At 41.9% G+C, this 19,208-nt stretch overlaps 2 protein-coding genes across 2 annotated transcripts; one reads left to right on the top strand and one right to left on the bottom strand.

Moving 5' to 3' along the window:
- Nucleotide 1: 1 nt before the first annotated feature.
- DDX28 (DEAD-box helicase 28) lies at nucleotides 2-3,203 on the top strand (the record flags this gene model as incomplete). The annotated part of the gene is made up of 1 exon (XM_085301131.1): nucleotides 2-3,203. A coding segment is annotated over one exon (1,122 nt), but the record flags the coding sequence as incomplete, so codon positions are not given.
- A 1,011-nt stretch (nucleotides 3,204-4,214) lies between these two features.
- LOC146597998 (galanin receptor type 1-like) lies at nucleotides 4,215-18,529 on the bottom strand. Its single transcript, XM_085301069.1, has 3 exons — nucleotides 17,822-18,529; nucleotides 16,620-16,685; nucleotides 4,215-4,532 (listed from the first exon to the last, which is right to left on the bottom strand). Exons 1-3 carry the CDS (start codon nucleotides 18,527-18,529, stop codon nucleotides 4,215-4,217), a joined length of 1,092 nt encoding a protein of 363 aa, XP_085157195.1.
- Between the last annotated feature and the right edge of the window lie 679 nt (nucleotides 18,530-19,208).

Here is a 19,208-nt window from a genome sequence, read left to right as displayed (position 1 = left end):
CGCCGCCGAGACCGGCAGCGGCAAGACGCTGGCCTATCTGCTGCCGCTGCTGGACGGGCTGCTCTCGCGGCCGGAGCCCGAGGCGCCGGAGCCCGAGGCGGGACCCGGGGCGCCGGCGCGGCCTCGCGGGCTGGTGGTGCTGCCGTCGCGGGAGCTGGCGGCGCAGGTGCGCGCCGTGGCGGCGGCGCTGTGCCGCCCGGTGGGGCTGCCGGTGCGCGGGCTGGAGGGCGGCGGCGCGGCAGGCGGACTACGGCGACAGCTGCGGGCGCCGCCACCGGGTCCTGCCGTGCTGCTGGGTACCCCCGGGGCGCTGCGGGCGGCACTGCGGTGGCGCCTGCTGGCCCTGGAGCGGCTGCGCTGGCTGGTGCTGGATGAGGTCGATGCACTGCTGGACACTTCCTTCGCAACGCTGCTGGAGGAGATCCTGGCCCAGACGCCACTGGCTGTGGGYGCCCCTGGCCCTGCTGGCCCTGGGGAGGCAAGGACTCAGGTGGTGGTGGTGGGTGCCACCTTCCCCACTGGGCTGAGCGAGGTGCTGGGGAAGTTCACCAATGTGAGCCGCTTCGTTACCCTGGCCACCCGCAGCCTGCACAGCCTGCCGCCCCACGTCCAGCAGAAGTTTGTCCGCATCAAGTGCCGGGACAAGCTGACTGAGTTGCTGCAACTCATCAAGGACCGCCAGCCATCTGCTGGGGCTGTCCTAGTCTTCTGCAACAGCGCCAGCACCGTCAACTGGCTGGGCTACATYCTGGATGACCACAAAATCAAGCACCTGAGGCTGCAGGGACAGATGTCGGCAGCTGACAGAGCTGGTATCTTTGCTGCCTTCCAGAAGGGCAAGGTGGACATCCTTGTCTGCACCGACTTGGCTGCTCGGGGCCTGGACACCAGCAGTGTGCAGCTGGTGGTCAACTATGACTTCCCATCCACCCTGCTGGACTACCTGCATCGTGCAGGGCGGGTTGGACGAGTCAGCAGTAAGGTGCCTGGAGCAGTAGTTAGTTTTGTCACCTATCGATGGGATGTTGACCTTGTGCGGAAAATAGAGACTGCAGCCCGGAAAAGGACTGATCTCCCAGGCATGGAGTCCTCTATTAAGGAGTTTCTGCCTAAAGTGGCTTGATTCAGGGTGTCCAACGGTAATAAGTGACTCTGTGGGCATTAAGCCTGCAGCCATTGAGGCAGTGAGCTTAAGCATGTGAACTAGGCTGAAAGAATAAAGAAGGGAGTTTTGTAACAGGTAGTCAGGTTAACTGCACTGTTCTGGAAGCTGCAACAGTTATTTTCACAGGCAGTCTTAACTCACAGTTTTCTAAAAGGAGTATGATAGCCAAATAATAAAATGCCTGTGGAGAAGACACAAAAACAGTCTCCTCTTATCTCTTGCTTTGGTTTAATTTTGCTGAGCCATTTAACTTAAATTCAAATTGGAGTGAAAGTATGCCTTTATGGTGTGCTACTGTGTTGTATTTCATTGCTTCCCATCGACAGCAGCTAAGCATCATTATTAAAAAATTACTTCTGTGACAGAAAAAAAGATGAAATTATTTTTCTAACTTTGTTACAACTTATTCTTCCTGGCCCTGCTGTAGCTATCTGTGGGAAGAGTAAAACACAAATTATGTTTGATCCTCTTGTGGCATAGCAGCTCATTGAGAGAATTTTAGACCAGATACTTTGAAAATTTGGTGGGAATGCAATAAAATTCAAGACTTTTTTCAACTATTTATTTGTCACTTTATGGTTACTTTTCACTTGAGAAAGGGTGTCTGTGCTGCTTTATGTTGTATAAAAACAACAACAACAAAGCCTGCAAGTATTTTCCACTTGTTCCTGTGTTAAAAATTTAAATCTTCTAATTGTGTTTTCACTACAGTAGCTATTGATGCTGTAGTGTTTTAGCGATCTACCACATGTACAGTGTCTTGGAAGAGGATCACCGTGATTATCCTGTCTTCTCAGCTGGAGAAAATGAGATATATAGGTGATCTAAAGTAGCTGTTTGGTCCAGTGGTAGAACAGGGAATGGAGCCAATGTCTTGACTGCAGTTTTTTCTATTATAGACCATAATGTAGTCTATAGCTTAGGTAGAGCATTTAATTTCTCCTGTGTACTAGGTGCCACTGTTTTAATGCATCATTCCACAAAGAGAGAGAAATACAGTGGCCAGTATGATGATGTCTAAAATATGCTTTAAAGACATGTTCATTCTATGAGTTGATTTTTTAAAAAATATTTGAGATGTCTGCTGTGACAGAATACCCCCCCCCCCAAAAAAAAAAAGTATGTAAACTCACAGGTTCTACTGTAACAGAGCAAGTTCATAAGGTTTCTTCTGAATATCATGACATTGTTCTCTTCTGCTTTAAACCAAAATGTTTTGTTGCTGGGGATCTTACAGCTTAAATGTTTGTCTTCTCATACAGGTATTTAGACAGATGGGTCTAAATCAGTCTGTTGTTAGGGCCAAACTCTGATCTCTCATGATTATTGTAGAAGTTATGAACTGTAATACCTTGCTGTGTTAACCACAGTTTCCGGCTAAATAATGCAAGCAAGTTGAATTCACACAAACTCTCTAGAGGTATGCTTGGTTCCTGCCTGAGAGAGGGAAAACTGCTTGATGGAAGTTAAATTAGTTGCCTTGTATCACATAAACATTGACTTCTGATTCAAGATTCCTGATCAAATTGTAATGTTCCTTTGTAATTCATCCACTTAATTTGTATCAGTTACTATCTACGGGGCATTGCTGATAGGAGAGAGTAGTCTCTTATCTGAATTGACATATGGGGCAGGACAATATGAAGAAGGTTGATTTCTGATAAATTCACTAAATTTATAAAAGGCAGTGTGGGCACATGTGACATTGAGGTGTAAAATATAGGTGTTAAAGGAAGAAATGAGTGCAGTGTTAAGTATGTGTTACAGAAATGAATCGTATGGGTTCTGATGACCATAACAAAAGAAGTTGAAGATGTTTCTATGAAGTTCTATTTGGATGTTTTCAATATGCTTTTTCAACATACATTTTGTAGGTTAACTTCTGTAACTCCTAAAAACTTCAACACATGGATGATTGTGTATGAATCTGGAACCACATTATGGTTAGGGCCGTGACGGCTTAGTTGGAAGTGCAGCACACCAAGTTTTAATACAACATGCACAAATTATACAACACAGTGAAAAAAATAAAGTTCTTTCAGCCATATACTTCTTAAATTTGAAGTAATATGCACTTATATATTCACAAAGAGTAACTTTAGATTCAGTACAAATGCTCTAAACTTGATCAAACTATTCCCCCCCCCCCCCAAAAAAAAAAATTGTACCTTTTGGCATTTACATACGAAAGTGGCCAATAAAAAGCTTTGGTTAGATACACTCAGAGAACATTATGTTAACCAATAAAAGCTTTTGTAAACATTGCTTTCAAACAGAAAAATCACAGTTCTTTTAAGCGTATTGAGAAATCTCACTTTCCTATGGATGTTCACAAACAAGTGGTTACTAGAGACAGTGATTAACAGTAGCAATAACACTCAGGAGCACAAAGACTTTCAAACCTTGAAGTATATAAGCTGGTACAGAACCAACAAATGCAGACATCCACATTGCTGACAGGTATGTCATGTGAAAGCTTTTACTACCCAATGGGTAAACACTCTAGGAAAGCCCTAAAAAGGTTAGCAACTTCATCAAAGGTATTGAGCTAAAAGTAAACCTAGATCACGTATGGTAAAACAGCACTTCTAAGAAACAAAGACATATTCAGAGACTTGGTAAATAGACTTTTCCCAAACTGCTTTATGTGTTCTCTCTTAAGTGTCTCAGTGCTTACAGTCCACATCCTAATGAATGTTTAAACATAATGAGCTATCCTCTTGTYTGTTGAAACTCTACCTACTGTGTGAGCCTGGAGCTCAGCCTGCATGGGCATAACTACAACTGTGTAAAAGCTGGTCCTCGTGTGCACTGCAGGACATTCAGGTATTTCTGATGTACGTAGCCCAGTGCATAGCAAGGTGTCCTTGGACAAGCTACGTGATGTGTCATAACGGCTAGCTGGAGAAAAACCTCCTACAACTCCAGTAGTCTGACAGTGTCCACATTTTTGCAGACACCACTCCATGAAGCGCACCTGAAAAACTTCGGCAGATACCCTCTTTCCTCCTCATGCGTCCTGGAACATATTTACACTTTTGAGCCTGCTTTACATGTTAGTTGTTGAGTGTGTAGTGGTGAAGTTCTCCATGCGTATTCTCACTAGCTTTTCGGCAGGAACTGGTGGCAAGAAGAATTTGCAGGCAAAGACTTGCCGGCAGGCCTTGCGGAAGTTTTCCGAGAGGAAGGCATAAATGATGGGGTTGATGCAGGAGTTCCCATAGGCCAAGCAATGAGAGATGATGCGAAAGGTGAAGGAGGTGTTATTCAGGGGAAACTGCCCAAACACTGCCCACATGGTGATGATGTGGTGGGGCAGCCAGGAGAGCAAGAACACAGTGACCACTAGAAGCACGGTCTGGGCTGTCTGTAAAAGACAAGATTATGCATTAAATGGCTGCAGTGCTCAAGTGAGTGTGGTAAGAAGGAATTTGGCTTCCTCTTTTGGAAATGAGGGCAACATGACCCAGGCAACACTGGCCACTGACAGATGGACAAATTATGACCATATGAAAAAGGACACTGAAAAACTACCTTCTTCCCTGCAAAGCCAGGCTTTCCTGGCTTTGACTCAAATAACTAATTCTATAGGCAATGGAGTTGCCTATATCAAGGATATAGCAATAATCCTAACTATATCACATAAAAAAGTGGAACTAACATGAAAAGGCTGAGGAACATTAGGGTTATTGCAAATAACTGCAAGGAAACCAGTCTTTGGCTTCATGGAAAGAGGAGTAACAAAGGCTGGCCTCTGTGTGTGAGGAGAATGATTTCTCCAGAAGGTTCTCATTGTGGAAGAGACCAAGCAAACAAAGCACAGAGGGCTTCTTTTTTAAACAGTAAATACCCTTCCTTCAGAAATTTCCACAGAATGTATTCCTAGCCAGGCAGTTACCACAGAAAGGTCAGCCTGGCCTCTGAGCAGGCAGGTGCTTTGCAGGACCATGCGCTCATGGTGGGCTGCCCCAGCGGCAAGGCTGGCTGCTGTGGCGTGCTACCCTTGCCCCTGCCACATCCCCATGCTTGGGAGCCCCAGAGCACTATGTGAATCGGGAGATGAGGGGAAGTTTTCCCAGAACAACGGTATTTAAAGTCACCAGTAAGATTAATGTGAGGGGCCTGGARGCAGTCTTCGGAACTAGCTGGCCAGTCCAGGTGTGATATCCCCACACAGCTGCTGCCAGGGAAGGCTAACAAGGGCAGAGGAGCCACCTCATTAAGCTCTCAGAGAACAGCAAAAACAGTTTGCTGCTGGGTTGTGTGGAGAAATGCAGTCTGGAGGGAAGTCAGGTGGTATGAGCTGTTTTGTGCCTTTTGGTGTGATATTTATTTACTTGTATGTTTTTTGCTGCTCTTGCTGGTATAGCTGGGCTGCCTGTTGTCCCTCAAAAGGGAAATGCCAGCAGGGAATGCTGTAGATGAAGCCTTTTGCTGTGAGTACTGCTGTAAAATTCATGTTCTGGGGATCAGAAGGGTGTGTGTGTCAGGGAATAGCTTGTCTTTTCTTGAAAAGGTGTTTTTTTTTCTTGAGTTAAAAATCCTCAACCTGATACAGTTATGGGACTGTCTAGCAACAAAAGCATGACTTTATTTTTCTTCTCCTAGAAGCCTTTGGAGAGGATGAAGAATGGCTTTTGTTGACCATAAGTTACAGCGAGCGGAATCAAACTGTAAGTCGCTTCAGCTTCTCCTGAAGCCCTTAAGAAAGGGACCACACCTTTCAAATTTAAGTAGYGTGGGGATGTTTTCTCTCATTTCTTATCCAGTAGGGCTCCAAGGTTACTGGGCTGTGCTGGCAGGCCCAGCCTGAGGGGCTGTAGGGCTGGGGCCCTGGGATGCTCTGTCGCACATTTCTGCTTGGCTCTCTCTACCTGGCTTCAGGAGCTTTCCAAAAACAGTTATAGTAAGTGGCACTGAGAAGGAAGGTGAGCATTTTCTCACCTGTTTAATCCCTCCTTCTTGGGATGCTATAGCTGATGCACAGGAAAGGCAGGGAGACTTCTCTCTCCCCTCCCCTGACTTGCAGCAAGGTGTGTGTTTTTCATGCACATCTTTTCAGCTTAAGGTGAAGGAGTGATAAGTGTTTAGTATTTTATATTTTGTCATTTGAATGAATATAACATAATTTGTGAGTATACAGCTGTCCTTCTAAGGAGAACATGAATTGCTGTACAAGCAGCAGAAAAACAGTGAAGTCAAAATTTGATTTCATTTCAACTTAAGTTTACAGCTTTACTAGTCTAGCTCAACAGTTGTATCAATAATTTGCTTCCCTGATTTCAAGCTAGTGGCACATAATTACTTTCTTAGAAGAGGGATAATTTTCTAGTGAACAAAAACTCGTTTAATCACTGGTTATTATGGCTGCACCTAGCAGTTGTTTTGTCTGCTAGAGAAACACCACAGGATTTTATCTCTAGCATTTTAAATCACTCTCTAGCACTCTAACACTATACCTGCTGTAACACTATACCTGTTATGTTAAAATATCTAGAAATTGCAAAGAGTCAGGTTTGCATATATCTGTTAACAAACCAAAGCTACTTAATTTGGAACCTCCTTAAGGGGAAGGGAAAACTTTTTTTTTCTAAGTTAGTTTCTTAGTTCTTAAACTAAGAAGGCAGTTCATCGGGGTTTGCTGCTCTCTGGTACTCTAGCTGGCTTTGGGCTCAGCGGTCTTGTTTGAAATGTAATATGGGGGAAAATAGGGAAGTTCTCCTTTGAGTAGGAGACCTAATGTGAAGCCTGCCTTCCTAAGGGGCTATGTCTTAGATGGTTTCTCTGGTGTCCCAGAAGACAGCAGTAAAATTTAAAATATTTTTTTCCTCCCAACATTTTCACCATGTCCCTTGCCAGTGGCTCTTCCAGTATCTCTTAAAACTTCACTTACATGGAGTCTTTACTTCAGTAAGGGCTTTTCTTGTCTTCCCATGTCAATGAACGTACACTGTGTTTGTGAATGTACACTGACTAACAGGAGGTATTTGTGGTGCAGGCTAACTATCAATGTCATGTTCTGGAAGTAACTACAGCATGGAGAAATGACAGCGTGCTCCAGGAAAAAGCAGAGCTATGTCATTCAGAGCAGAAAGAATACCGGGCAGTTAGATCTTGGTGCAGAGCATCTGGGATCATAYCCCAAAACTGCTGTCACAGTCACAGAAATTTGCAGTCACATACATGAGAACCTGTGGGAGTTGCTGCTTAAATTCTTACAAATATGACTGAAATGTTCGTAAATCGGCTTGTTCCAGGAAATCGGGGGCAGGGGGAGGGAAGAGTTTTGAGATACTGGGTGAAGTGGCAGGAAATCTGCTTGTCTTACAGGTTCTTCTGTTTCGCCTCAGTAATAGCTTTCTAAAATTGCTTACAACTTTAAAACTCTGTTTTGAGATTTTTAGAGTTTTTTTTTTTTTTTAATAATTGTAAAATACTCTAAAAGCCACTTACAGCTCTGTGAAGCTGTTACATTTGTGTTCAAAAATAGTTTGTTGTTAAGTCTTTGGCTAGGGCCTACTTCACCTAGACAACTGAAGTTAGATCAGGTCATTTGTATTGTTGTGACCTTCCTAAGTATGATTATTAAAACTTGCTGAATGTGAGGGCACGGTAGAGTTATTGTTTGAAATGAACATTTTGTCTGGTCTTATTTCTGAATGAGTTGCACTAAAACGCTTGAAGTGTATTCTGCTTACTGTGACAGTAGTAGTGTGGGCTAAAGGTGCTTTATCTGGGAACTATTTTATCTTCATGTCATTTAACCACACAGAAAAATCAACTGCATTATGAAGAGTGGTTATCCCTCAGTGGGATGGGCACCGTTTTTATTATGCTTGCATATGGCCTACACCAATGATCTCTTGTAATAAGATAATTATTGAGCCGGAAGTACCACCTTAGTTTGTCTTAACTGTGCGTTAAGAACTAAATGGAAGCTGTAGGAGCTGTCTGTTAACATATCAAGAAAGATACTATTGCATCAGATCAAGATTTATGCACAGATAAGAGAAAGCATCTGTCTACAATATAAGAAAAATAAACACATGGGGATTTCTGTCAAATTGGTCTCTTGAGTAAGCTTGTATTAGTTTTGATAGGCAATAACCTGTGTTTTCATCCTCTACCTGGCATACTCTGAGTGCATCCCACATRTGGTTCACAGACTAGAAGACCTGGCTGACATAAGGTGACACTGCATATTCCTGTGTGAGTGAACTTCTCCCCAGCTTCCTGAAATGGACTCCTATTGGAATCAGGTGATATTATTAATAATGTACTGATATGATCAGAAGTTGATGCAACTGACAGACAAAAGTAGTAGTGTTGTGGGAGCTCATTTCCCTTCTGTGCTATGATGGGTACTAAAGAAATATTAATAAACAGGTTCTGTTCTTATCAGCAATAATAGTGCTACCTTTTTTTTTCTCCTTTACCAGTGTTAATTAGCTTAGGCTTGTTACCAAGACAACCTTTCATAGCATCCTTCTATCCTTCTACTTAAATTAGRGGGTTACAAATGCTGAAGGCTTCTTTTGAATAAGGGATATATACTTATGGTCTTTTTTTTCTTTTTATTGTGAAATAACAAATTACACATTTGGCATAGAGTTGGTATTAAAAAGTGGATTTGCAGTTGCTATATATTAGCAGAAAGCTGGTCCTGAGGACCAGCTATCTGGGATTTTTCTGGTGGAAACATAGGTAATACTAGAGCAATAATATATGTAACTCATGACATAAGTTCCATTTCAAAAACATTTTTTGAGTCTATTCTTTCAAAGATTAGAAATATCTAATTAAGATGGAGGAAACGGAAACAAAATATTCCTTCTGGCTTTTAACATGGAAGTTCTTCTGAAGCTAAAACTAATGCTAATATACCCTGTGACTAGTGGTTTGGGAAGTGATCCAAATAGTTCGTGTGCTGCTTGAGTCTGTTCAGTGGACTGTGGCAACTTGCACAGTTAATAGATTGACTGGGCACAGCTAAACCAACAGTAACACTGGGCTTCTGGCTCAWCTCTGAAGTTTTAGTGAGCATAATAAATATGTTTAACAGCTTTTAGTGAATTATCTGACCCTCTCTTATTCTAATAGGAGGCAATTAATATTTTACACACTTAGAAATCTTTCAAGCTGCTCCACAAAAGGAGCTAGCAGTGCATTATTTGTTGTGCAGACAAAGTAGGCATGCTTGGAAGGTGTATAGCGAATCAATGGGAGAGCAGGAATCAGAGGCTAGCAGTCATTAACATTTTTTTTGTTTTTGCTCATCAGATTAATAGATGAGCTTCTCCCTTATTGTTTCTTCGAAGCACAGGTTACCTAGCATTTACTTGCACATTCTTTTAGCATCTTCCTAGGTGATTTGGACTTATCAAAAATGGGAGATGGCTGTCATGAAAATAGGAGGGATAAAAACATGGATTTGCAGTGTGTTATCTCTTCATCTTACCTAGTTGCATTGCATGCTGAGATGGACTCTTCCTTTCCTGGGAGCTTGCTGGTGGTGTTCTGACTGCTGCTCTGCATGTTTCTCCGATTCTGTGATTATGCCTCTAATCTCCTCTGCTGATGCTCTTAATACTCACCTACTTTGTATTCATAAATCCTTATGAGCATTATGATACTCCTATTATCTACTAATTGGAAACGATGCTCTCTATTCCTGCTACTCTAGGCTCTCGTTAGTAAAACAACTTGCAGGTTTCACTTCTGGTTAATATTTGCTGCTAGATGGATCCCAGGATCTCCCATGCTCCTTTGCTGTATTTATTGCTGTTCAAGTGCTGAAGCCTTGTATATCACAATACATACTTAAGGCTGTATGGAAACCTTCCACTTGTGTGAAGTCAGATAAAGTAGTTCAGTATAAAAGGAAGCAAATATAGCACAATTTTTCACCTGCCTCTCTTGGCCCAAGATATTCAGGAGTACCCATCAACCTTGGAGGACTTCTGTAGGTTTTATCTCATGTTAATTTCATATGATCTTGAAAAAGTGGTGCTTCTGAGAGCGTCCCAAATCAATTCTGTGTTTTTGTATTTACTCAGCTCTAGGAGCAATGAACAACTGATTTCTGCATGGGTAAAAACTGATGAGCACACAAACTGAGGGAGAAAACTACTTAGCTTCATAGAAAGGAATGTATTTTGAATTTACCATTGCAGTCTTGGAGGAAAGATCTTTGGCTTGTGATAGTTCTGTGAACATATTGGCTCAGTTTGCAAGTAGTGGTCAGAGGGAGTGTGGTCGGGAATAATAAAAATAAGGCAAATCAAATTTTAGGAATTATTATGAAAGAAATAGAGAACAAAGCAAGAAATGTTCCTTTTTACTACATCAGCATGGTTCACCTGTGTTGCAGGCATAAATGTTGCATGCTGTTTTCATCCTCTTATGCCAACAAGATTGCATCAGAACTAGAAATGCTTGGCCTGTTGCTTATTTCTGAACACAAGATGCAGACAGGCTCCTGTAAGAATGACTGGGTAGACTGGGACTCCTCAGTCTGGAAAAGACACTTGGGGGAGAGGGGGTGGGGTGCAGGGCAGAAGAGACCGACAGAGCTGTGAGATGGAAAGAGTGCTATGGGTCAACTGTCCACTGTCTCCTTCCATACAAGAAGTGACACTAGTAGGAAGCAGGTTCAAGTCTACTAAAGCAATGCTTAACCCATAGAACTGCTCATCTGTGAAAGCTTTGGCTGTCTCCTTGCAATCCATGAACAAACACTTGAAAGAAATCTGATGAAAGTTACTTAAAAACAAACGAACTCTGAAAATAGTTGGTAGCTGGGAGAATACTTGGGAGAACTATGGTATGTCTTTTCTGTGTGTCCATGGTTATTCCTCTAAGTATCTAATGACAGCCACCGAAAATGGGTTGCTGAGCTAGCTGGGCATCCTGTCTGAACCTGTGTATTTCTTATCTTTTTAACTGATACCATGTGAGTTAGAAGAGATTGGAAGAGCAGATAATAAGCTTTGTAATAGAATCTAGATTTAAAACCAAAACAGAACAAAGCATTTACTGTACCTAAACTGAGTATTAAGTAAGTAATAGCTGCAGCATCCTGATATGTGGGGTAAAGATGCAAGGTTGGGGGTGCAAGTCTGACTTTTGGGCAAAAGGAGGTCAGTAGGAATGTAGAGATTGGGACAGTTCAAGCCAGTCGTATTGAGAAAGTGCAAAATAGCTGTGAAAATTGCCTCCCTGGACCCTTTTTAAACTTGAAAAAGCATTTTGGTTTAAGTTTGCAATGCATGGTGTTTGTTCTTTAAAGATGTTCAGGAGAAAACTAAGTAAACAGTGAAGAACCCTGGTGTGTTCCAGAGGCCAGTAAGACACCACAGGACTATTTCATGATCAGAATAGACCTTGGTTTGCATTCATTTCCATTATTACAGTATCTTATTTATTGTAGATGTATGTTCACAGTTCCTAGGGCTTGACTCTTATGAAACACTTCTCAACACTGTCAGATAGGAAATCATTAGACTTTTTTTTTTTTTTTTCCTTAGAGCCAAATTACAGACTTAATGTATTCTGCCTAATGCAGAAAAGAAATAACTGAACTGAAATAAGGTGTATGTGGGATAGAGAGGTGCATGGGATTTTTTATTTTGTGGTCTTGCTGGTCTGCCTTAACAATCAGTTATCCAAAATTGCTAAGGGTAGTCTAGCATCATGCCATCTCCTTTTTAAGGCTGGCCGGCTTGTGCAGCTGGCATGGAATTAAATGAGCAGACTGACACTTATGCTTCTCATGTTGCTGCAAGCACAATCTAGCTTGGTTCTTCATGTACATTTTCAGTCTAAATTACAAAAGTATTAAACTTCTCCCTTATCTAATGCATAGATATTACATAAAACTAGAAAAGAATATTAAATTAAGAATGTCCAGCACTGATATTATAGATGTCAAGTATATATAATATGTGTGAAGTAGGAGTCTGAATTAAAGGTGAAACACTTTTGATAGCAAAATATGAACTCAGGATGTATCAATTTTTGTGCAAGTGAAATTTTTGAAAACCTTCAAGTGTACACAAATTGAAAGGTGCAGTAGTTTGAATATAATCATGCTGTAACTGAAAACCTTACAAACAGCATTGCAAGCACAAACCTGTTTTTAGTTTGTGTTGTACAGAAGCATAGAAGATTATATGTCGTCCTTAGGACTATTAAAGACTTGTTCTGTAATGGACAGCAACAATGCTGGGTTTTCAGCCAGCATCAGGAACGCTGTCTCAAGAAGCCCTTCCTAAACCCTACCTTTTATTGTAAACTATGTTTTAATTTTGAAGGCTTCTGATCTTGAAGAGGCTGTATAGCACAAAGCAGGCCAAGCACTGTATTTTCCAGAATTCTGATCTGCAAACTCATAGAAGCTGATGGCAAAACAAGTCATTTGCAGTGGTGATGCAGGCAGCTATTTCACTGGTAACTCTTGATCAACAAGGACTCTAAGCTTGAAATCTTATTCCTTTGAAGATTTTACTCATATTTAGCCCAGCCAAAGGTAGTGGAATCTGTGCAAACAGCTGTATGCAAATTTTACTACTTAATATTAAAAACAAAACAAAGCTTTGTGCTTTGGGTAGAAGCAGGAGAACAACTCAGGTGTCTTATTTTCTCGAAATTATAACAGTGAGGTAGGATGAAGCTGAGCAGTCATAGTTCCCACCTGAACTCTTTAGTTGGAGTATAGTACCTTGTTCTCCCTTTTTGTCAAGATGCGCATTGTGAATTAGCAGATATGAATTGGGTAACTGTATCTCCTAATGTTAAAAGATCTTGCTTTTATGTTCTGTTTTTCTTTTGATTGATCAAGGTAGTTTGGGTTTGGCCACTGAAATTGAATGCATTTCTTAAAGCTAAATATTCTGTATATGCTAAACTAACCTTTCAAACATGGAGCAAGGTTCACTTGCCAGACATATCAGAGCAAAATAAGCAAAAGCTGTTTACTGTATCCCTGAAGTTTAGGAATTAAACAGAAGTACTTGTCACTAATAAACCAGTTAGTCATAGATGAAGGAAACTAATTAAACAGGACTGACACGTACATACATACATATTTCCTATTAAACTTTAATGTGAAGTGTTCTTAAGGAGATCTACTCTAAATGATTGACACTTGCTATATTTCAAGTATGCTTGGGAGGCACACGAAGGAATTGAGTGTGCTTGCAACCTGCCTAATAAACACTGCTTCTAAAGTGCTAAGAGAAGGGATTGAATGAAGAAGTTGTTGGGGGAGGGACACTAAAGATACTGCTTGCAAAAGGGCTAGATGAGCAGTTTCTGATCAGAGTGCTGAAGGGGACAAACTATGGAAGATGACATGTCAGTATATATAATATATCTACATATATGTATATGGGTATGTGTGTGTATAAGARGGGATGTATTTGAACTTACTTTCATCTGAACCAACTACCTGTTTAACAAGCCCTAACTCTGCTAGAAGGAACAATAATTGCTACTAGGGGCTCCAGCATTACAGCCAGGGAAATACTTGGGGCGGGAGGAGAAATGCTCTGCCAGGGCGTTGTGCTAATGTCAAGATCATGGGTTCAGTCCCCACATGGGCYGCTTGTTTGTGGGTTGGACTAGATGATMTCCAGAGGTCCCTTCCAACCTTACCAGTTCTATGATTCTATTTGAACAGGCTGAGTCAAAGATACCTTTTAAGATCAGGTAACGGAGAAAACTAATCAGGAAACCCATGGAGCTGTTTTTCATCTAACTACAGGTCATTTCTGAAAATCATACAGAGGTAAAGTCCAAAAAAATGACTATCATAAATGATATTCTGCAATTTACTGCTTTTCAGGTAAGATGTCACTATTGGTTCTTGACAACTCGTAGCATTCCATTCTTATATAAGCAAGGAGAGGAGGAGAATTTAATGTATCCAGATTGTTTAAGAGTTTGTAGGTGGTTTTGGCACCTAAAGCAACTTGGCAAACTTGAAGTTTTTAAATTGTTCTAAGCAAAAGGATAGTTCTTTTTAGCACTTTATTTTCTATAGTTTAAATGAACAAAATCATTGACAGGTCTCYGGTTGCCTCTTGTTGTAGCAGCTGCTGGAATTAGTGCAGGCTGTGTCAGTGTCTATTAGACACATCAGCTTCTGACTGTGCTTTCCCCTTGTACTCTGTGCTGTCTGCCCAGAAATTAAACCTTTGTTGCTCAAGTTTTAACTCTCGGTGTATCTGTTGCAGTACCAGTGTTCAGCAGAAATTCAGTAGGCAAGATGAAACACAGCATCCTTCAGTGTAATTTGTTTCACCTAGGTTTGGTGGTGCTCCTGTAGCAGGCAACATATAGCAGATAACTGTTGTGTAGAAAAGGCAATTTGATTCACATCGATTCCCATAAACATTGGAAGGTATTTGAAATTATGTGGGCTGGATTAGTAACATTAGTCTCAATAAGGTTCAAGAACAAGCAGATAAGTGAAGCGATATTTGTGGGGCTTTCTGTGTTTACTGTGGGGACTCAGCAACAGAACACATGATCGAAAGCCCTCCAAGGAGAAGGGGAAAGTAACTCCTGTGTCAGTTAAATATTGTGTGTGTATATATACATGTATATACACACACAGTATGTTAGCAGTAGTATATTACTATATTTTATATTTTTAGTGTATTACTAGTAACTTCTGCAGCCTTTCTGTATTGCAAGATAATACTGCAAATTCCAGCTGACTTCTATCCTTACAGGCAGTGTAGGTGTGTGACCAGTTAAGGAGTGATGCATGCCTCCCATAAGTATTGTGCCAACCAAAGCTGAGTGTATGTTAGTTAATGTAATCTAGTAGCAGAAACTAAATATGATGTAGAGTTAAATCAGTTTGGGATTAATTGGCATAAGACTGGCAATACTCTCTGTAATAGCTCTMAATTAGCTAAAAGCAGCATGTCTGGCAGAGCAGACAAGTGTAGAGCAGTGTTACAGAGGATATACCTGAAATATAGTAGTATTTTAGTATTTCATAAAAAGTTTTGTTTGAAATATTACTATAGCATCTATATTGTGAAGTTAATCTTTTAAAAATATACCTGCTTTTTCCTAAATAGGTTGGTCATGAAGATGTCTATGYTGATAAGCACTGTAAATTTTTCTGCGATACCATAGTTGCATATGAAATCTGAAATTGTTCTCTGAGGCAAACAACAGGTGGTTTGGATTTGTTTAGAGGTATAATCTTTCTGCCGCTATTACCCAGGTCTCTTTGAAGACCTGGGAATCAATAGAAGTGCAGGATTAGGTTGTTAGGCAGGATAGCTGCAGCGTGCTGAAATCTAGAGTCTTGGATCCATGTCTTATGAGTCACCTAGCTCCACAGGGGAGTCCTCGGCCATCAGTGGATAATYCTTGACTGCAGCCCATTGGTTGTGCCTCCACAGCTTGTTGCAGCTGTGGGGCCTATGTCTGTTTTTGCAGGAGCCAAGCCAAACCAAAGCCTTGAGATGCTTTCCATTTTTGCATTTTTTTTTCCATCAAATGGCCACATTTGCTGTGATGATCCTCATTTTGGTTGTAGGCAGGATCACAGCAATGCACGCTTGGGATGCGAGGTTGCTGCACTGCTGGCATGCTGTGACTAAGCTATGCTGTCAGCAGCTAATGATAGCACCCTGTTACCTGCTGTCTTTGGCTAGCCAGACAATCTGGGGTTTTGCTCATCGCTGTACGCACAATAATTAAAACATGACYGGCTAGAATAACGTTTTCCACTTTCACGTCAGATAAAATCCGATATTGTGTCACTGAAGTTAGTGAGTTTTGCTACCTGGAAACTTCTATTAACTGTGGCTTATACACTTAAAAGTAAATTATTCTAAATTCTTATTTATTTATTCTGAATTTCTATTCCAAAGGAAAAAAAACTTCCTTTTCTGCTGATTTTGGAAAGCTTGAGCAGGGTAACCCTGAGGTTTGGCTGGCAAAGGGATCAAAAGTGCTGACCAGGTCCTAAATCCACCATGCACTTGGAACCAAACCTTAGTAAAGATCTTAAATGCAAACTGCAGCAAAACTGAGGTACTTCAGTTCCAGGATTCTTCACTTTTTTTCTTTTTCTTTCTTTTTTTTTCTTTTTTTTTTTTTTTTTTTTTTTTTTTTTGCTTGCTGAGATGTACTAAAAAGCTTGGATATTTTTGCAGTCTATTATAGCACAATAAATCAAAAGGAAGGCCAGCAGACATGTATATAGGGATCAATATAGTAATTAGGTAATAGTGTTTTGTACTGGCTATAGTATAGTGTCTATAAAGGTATAACAAATTCAGTATCAGTCTGAAACTTGAGCCAAAAAACTAGCATGTGAATGACGCTTTCAGTATGTGAATGAAGCTTGAATAGCTGTTAGTTAGAGACCTGCTGTGTCTGTTACATTGCAGCTGATATACAGATGAAACAAATTGGGGACATTTACCTTCTTCTTCGATCTCTCTGACTTCTTGGAAATGTTCTTTATTTTTGTATGGAGATGATATAAAACCTGAAAAAGAAAAAGGAGCAATATGTTGAATAGGAAATTCAATGGATATGTGTTTAATATATGAACTTCTCAATGTATCCAGAGAGAATCATAAGAAATGCTGAAGTGCTTCTGAAAAATTCTCCATTAACAGTACTTACGTTAAGCCTTTCAGATTGTGACATGGCTGTAACCTGGCCATGATTATACTTTGGCTTTTGGAGATAAAAGTCTGAGTTACTTAATTACCCCTAATTAATTAACTAATGCCTCTATTAAATGCGTCTCACCATCTGGTTGCTGGTGTCCTCACCAAGGGCAGGGAAGGCACAAAACCAGCTGGAGCTACCAGCTCCAGGTAATGGGAGTTATGCTCTCCAATGCAGGATATGTGGTTTTGTCCTCCGGTGACAAGCAAGACCTGAGACTTAGAGGTCTTTAGCTTATGTTTTAGTGCTTTGTCTTGGAAGTCCACTTCCTGGAAGTCCCAAGCTAATGCATAATAGGGAAAAACTGAAAATTCACAGAAAATATACTCTGTATGCCTGCACAATTCATACACTCCTACAGTCAGTCTCAAATGTACTTAAGATCAGTAAGGCAAGACCAAACACTTCAGTGACAGCAATCCACAATAAAGAGATCCCTTGCCAAATAGAACTCTGCCAAGTTTTTCTTTTTTTTTTGCAAGTTTTCTGAAGTTTACATCAAAAAAAAAAGGGGGGGGGAGAACTGTCATTAATGCAGTTTCTGTACACTCTGCACAGTTTCTCCCACCATTGGCTTTTTATCCTACTAGGAACAAGCATTTGTTATCAAGAGAGGACAAACTGATGGGGAAAAAAAAGTCTTTAGGGATTCAGGTAGCAGGCTGAGGGTGAATTTGTGGCAGGTCAGCAATTTGTGCCTGAATAGAAATATTTGCAGTCCTTTTGGGAAGCTGAGTGGGTGGTTCTTTTTTGTTTTCCCCCCTTCTCCTTCTCTCCTTTCCTTTGCCTCTTTCCCCCACCCCAGAGAAATAGTCCCCCTTAGGAGAAGATATAAAAAGGTTCTATTATTTGTTGGTTCAGTAGCTTGACTGTGTAAATCTGAGCCACCAAGAGTCTGGCAATGTCCTTTTCATCTGTTTGAATGCTACTCACAGCCCTTTCACCCACCTTGGCGTAGCAACAGGTGATGAGTGCCAGGGGCAGGAGGTATCCCACCACCAAGATGGTAACCTTGTATGTCTGCTTGGCTGTTGAACCATCTGCCCAGTGCTCCCAGCAGAAGGAGCTGTTAGGTGCTTGCTGATGGCCACTCACAAGGGCCTGGTGCTGGGCCACAGGGATGGCAATGAGGAGAGACAGCAGCCAAATGATGCCCACACCAAGGGCAGCGTTACGCTTGCTACGGATAAAGGATGAATGCTTGGCATGAACCACAGCGATGTACCTGTCCACGGACATAGCCACCAGAGTAAAGATGCTGACCAGCATTGTTGCCATAGCCAAGTAGTGCACCCACTTGCAAAAGAAGGCGCCAAAGATCCACTCTGGCAGGGAGTAGATGGTGGCCTGGAAGGGGACACAGAAGAGCAGAAAGGAGAAGTCTGCAATGCTCAAGTTCAAGATGAAGATGTTTGTGGCACTGCGTGATAGACGTCCCCCAGGCCAGAGGCGCCCCAAAACAACCAACACCAGTGTGTTCCCCACCATTCCCAGGAGGAAGATCAGCCCAAAAAGCACCGGTACAATCACCACTTCAGGGCCACCACTCATTGCTCCTGACCAGCATGGTGGGGACTCTGTTCGGTTAGTCTTAAGGCTGCACTTGTGAGTGTTGGCTCCAAGGGAAGCCACCAAGTTGTCTTCTTGTTCCACCATGGAGCCGGGCTGCCTGGAAGGCAGGGACTGGTTGCTGTAGCAGGACAGGTCTGTGTTGGTGGTGGCCAGAGGCTGTTGAATGCTTGGGTTTTCTGATGCTCTGTGCCTTTGCTTTGGAGAGCTCTTTCTTTTGGATAATCCTTCTGAGCTCCCACAAGCGCTGTCTGTCTCTTGCAGGATGACTTGCACAGGTTCTTCTAGGAGCTGAGGAAGAAAGCTTTTGGGGAATTTGTCTTGTCCAAGATGTAACTGCAGGTTTGGCTGCCTCAGTCACTATTGGAGGAGCTCTTGTGGCAGAGGAGAGTCTGTGCCAGTAAGGCTGAGGACGAAGCTGCACTGGGAGTTGGAGCAGAGGCAAAGCGGCTGCAGCCCAGCTTCCTGATGCCCCTCCTCTCGGTCTGCCCTCCCACATTAGTCTCCGGAGCTGCGGCTGTCACCCTTGCTTTCCCAGCTCTGCTTGGAGCTGCAGCAGTGAGAGCAGGCACTCTGTGGGACCTGCTGTTTAAACAAAAAGCCCTGACGAGCCCTGTCCCAGCTCAGCGTTCACAAATTCTCATTCAAGGGCACAGATCAAACAGCAGCTACTGGAGTGCAAGCTTGTGCAGTGCTAGAAGGAAAATCATTGGAACTAGCTGTGTGGAGAGGGAAAAAGCTAAAATCCAGCCTTTAGAAAAAGAGT

Source organism: Rhea americana, unplaced genomic scaffold (genome assembly GCF_003343005.1).
Source record: "Rhea americana isolate MKP2758 unplaced genomic scaffold, rheAme1 scaffold_172, whole genome shotgun sequence".
In the NCBI taxonomy this organism is placed as follows: Eukaryota; Metazoa; Chordata; class Aves; order Rheiformes; family Rheidae; genus Rhea; species Rhea americana.
This window is presented reverse-complemented; position numbering and strand designations above follow the sequence as displayed.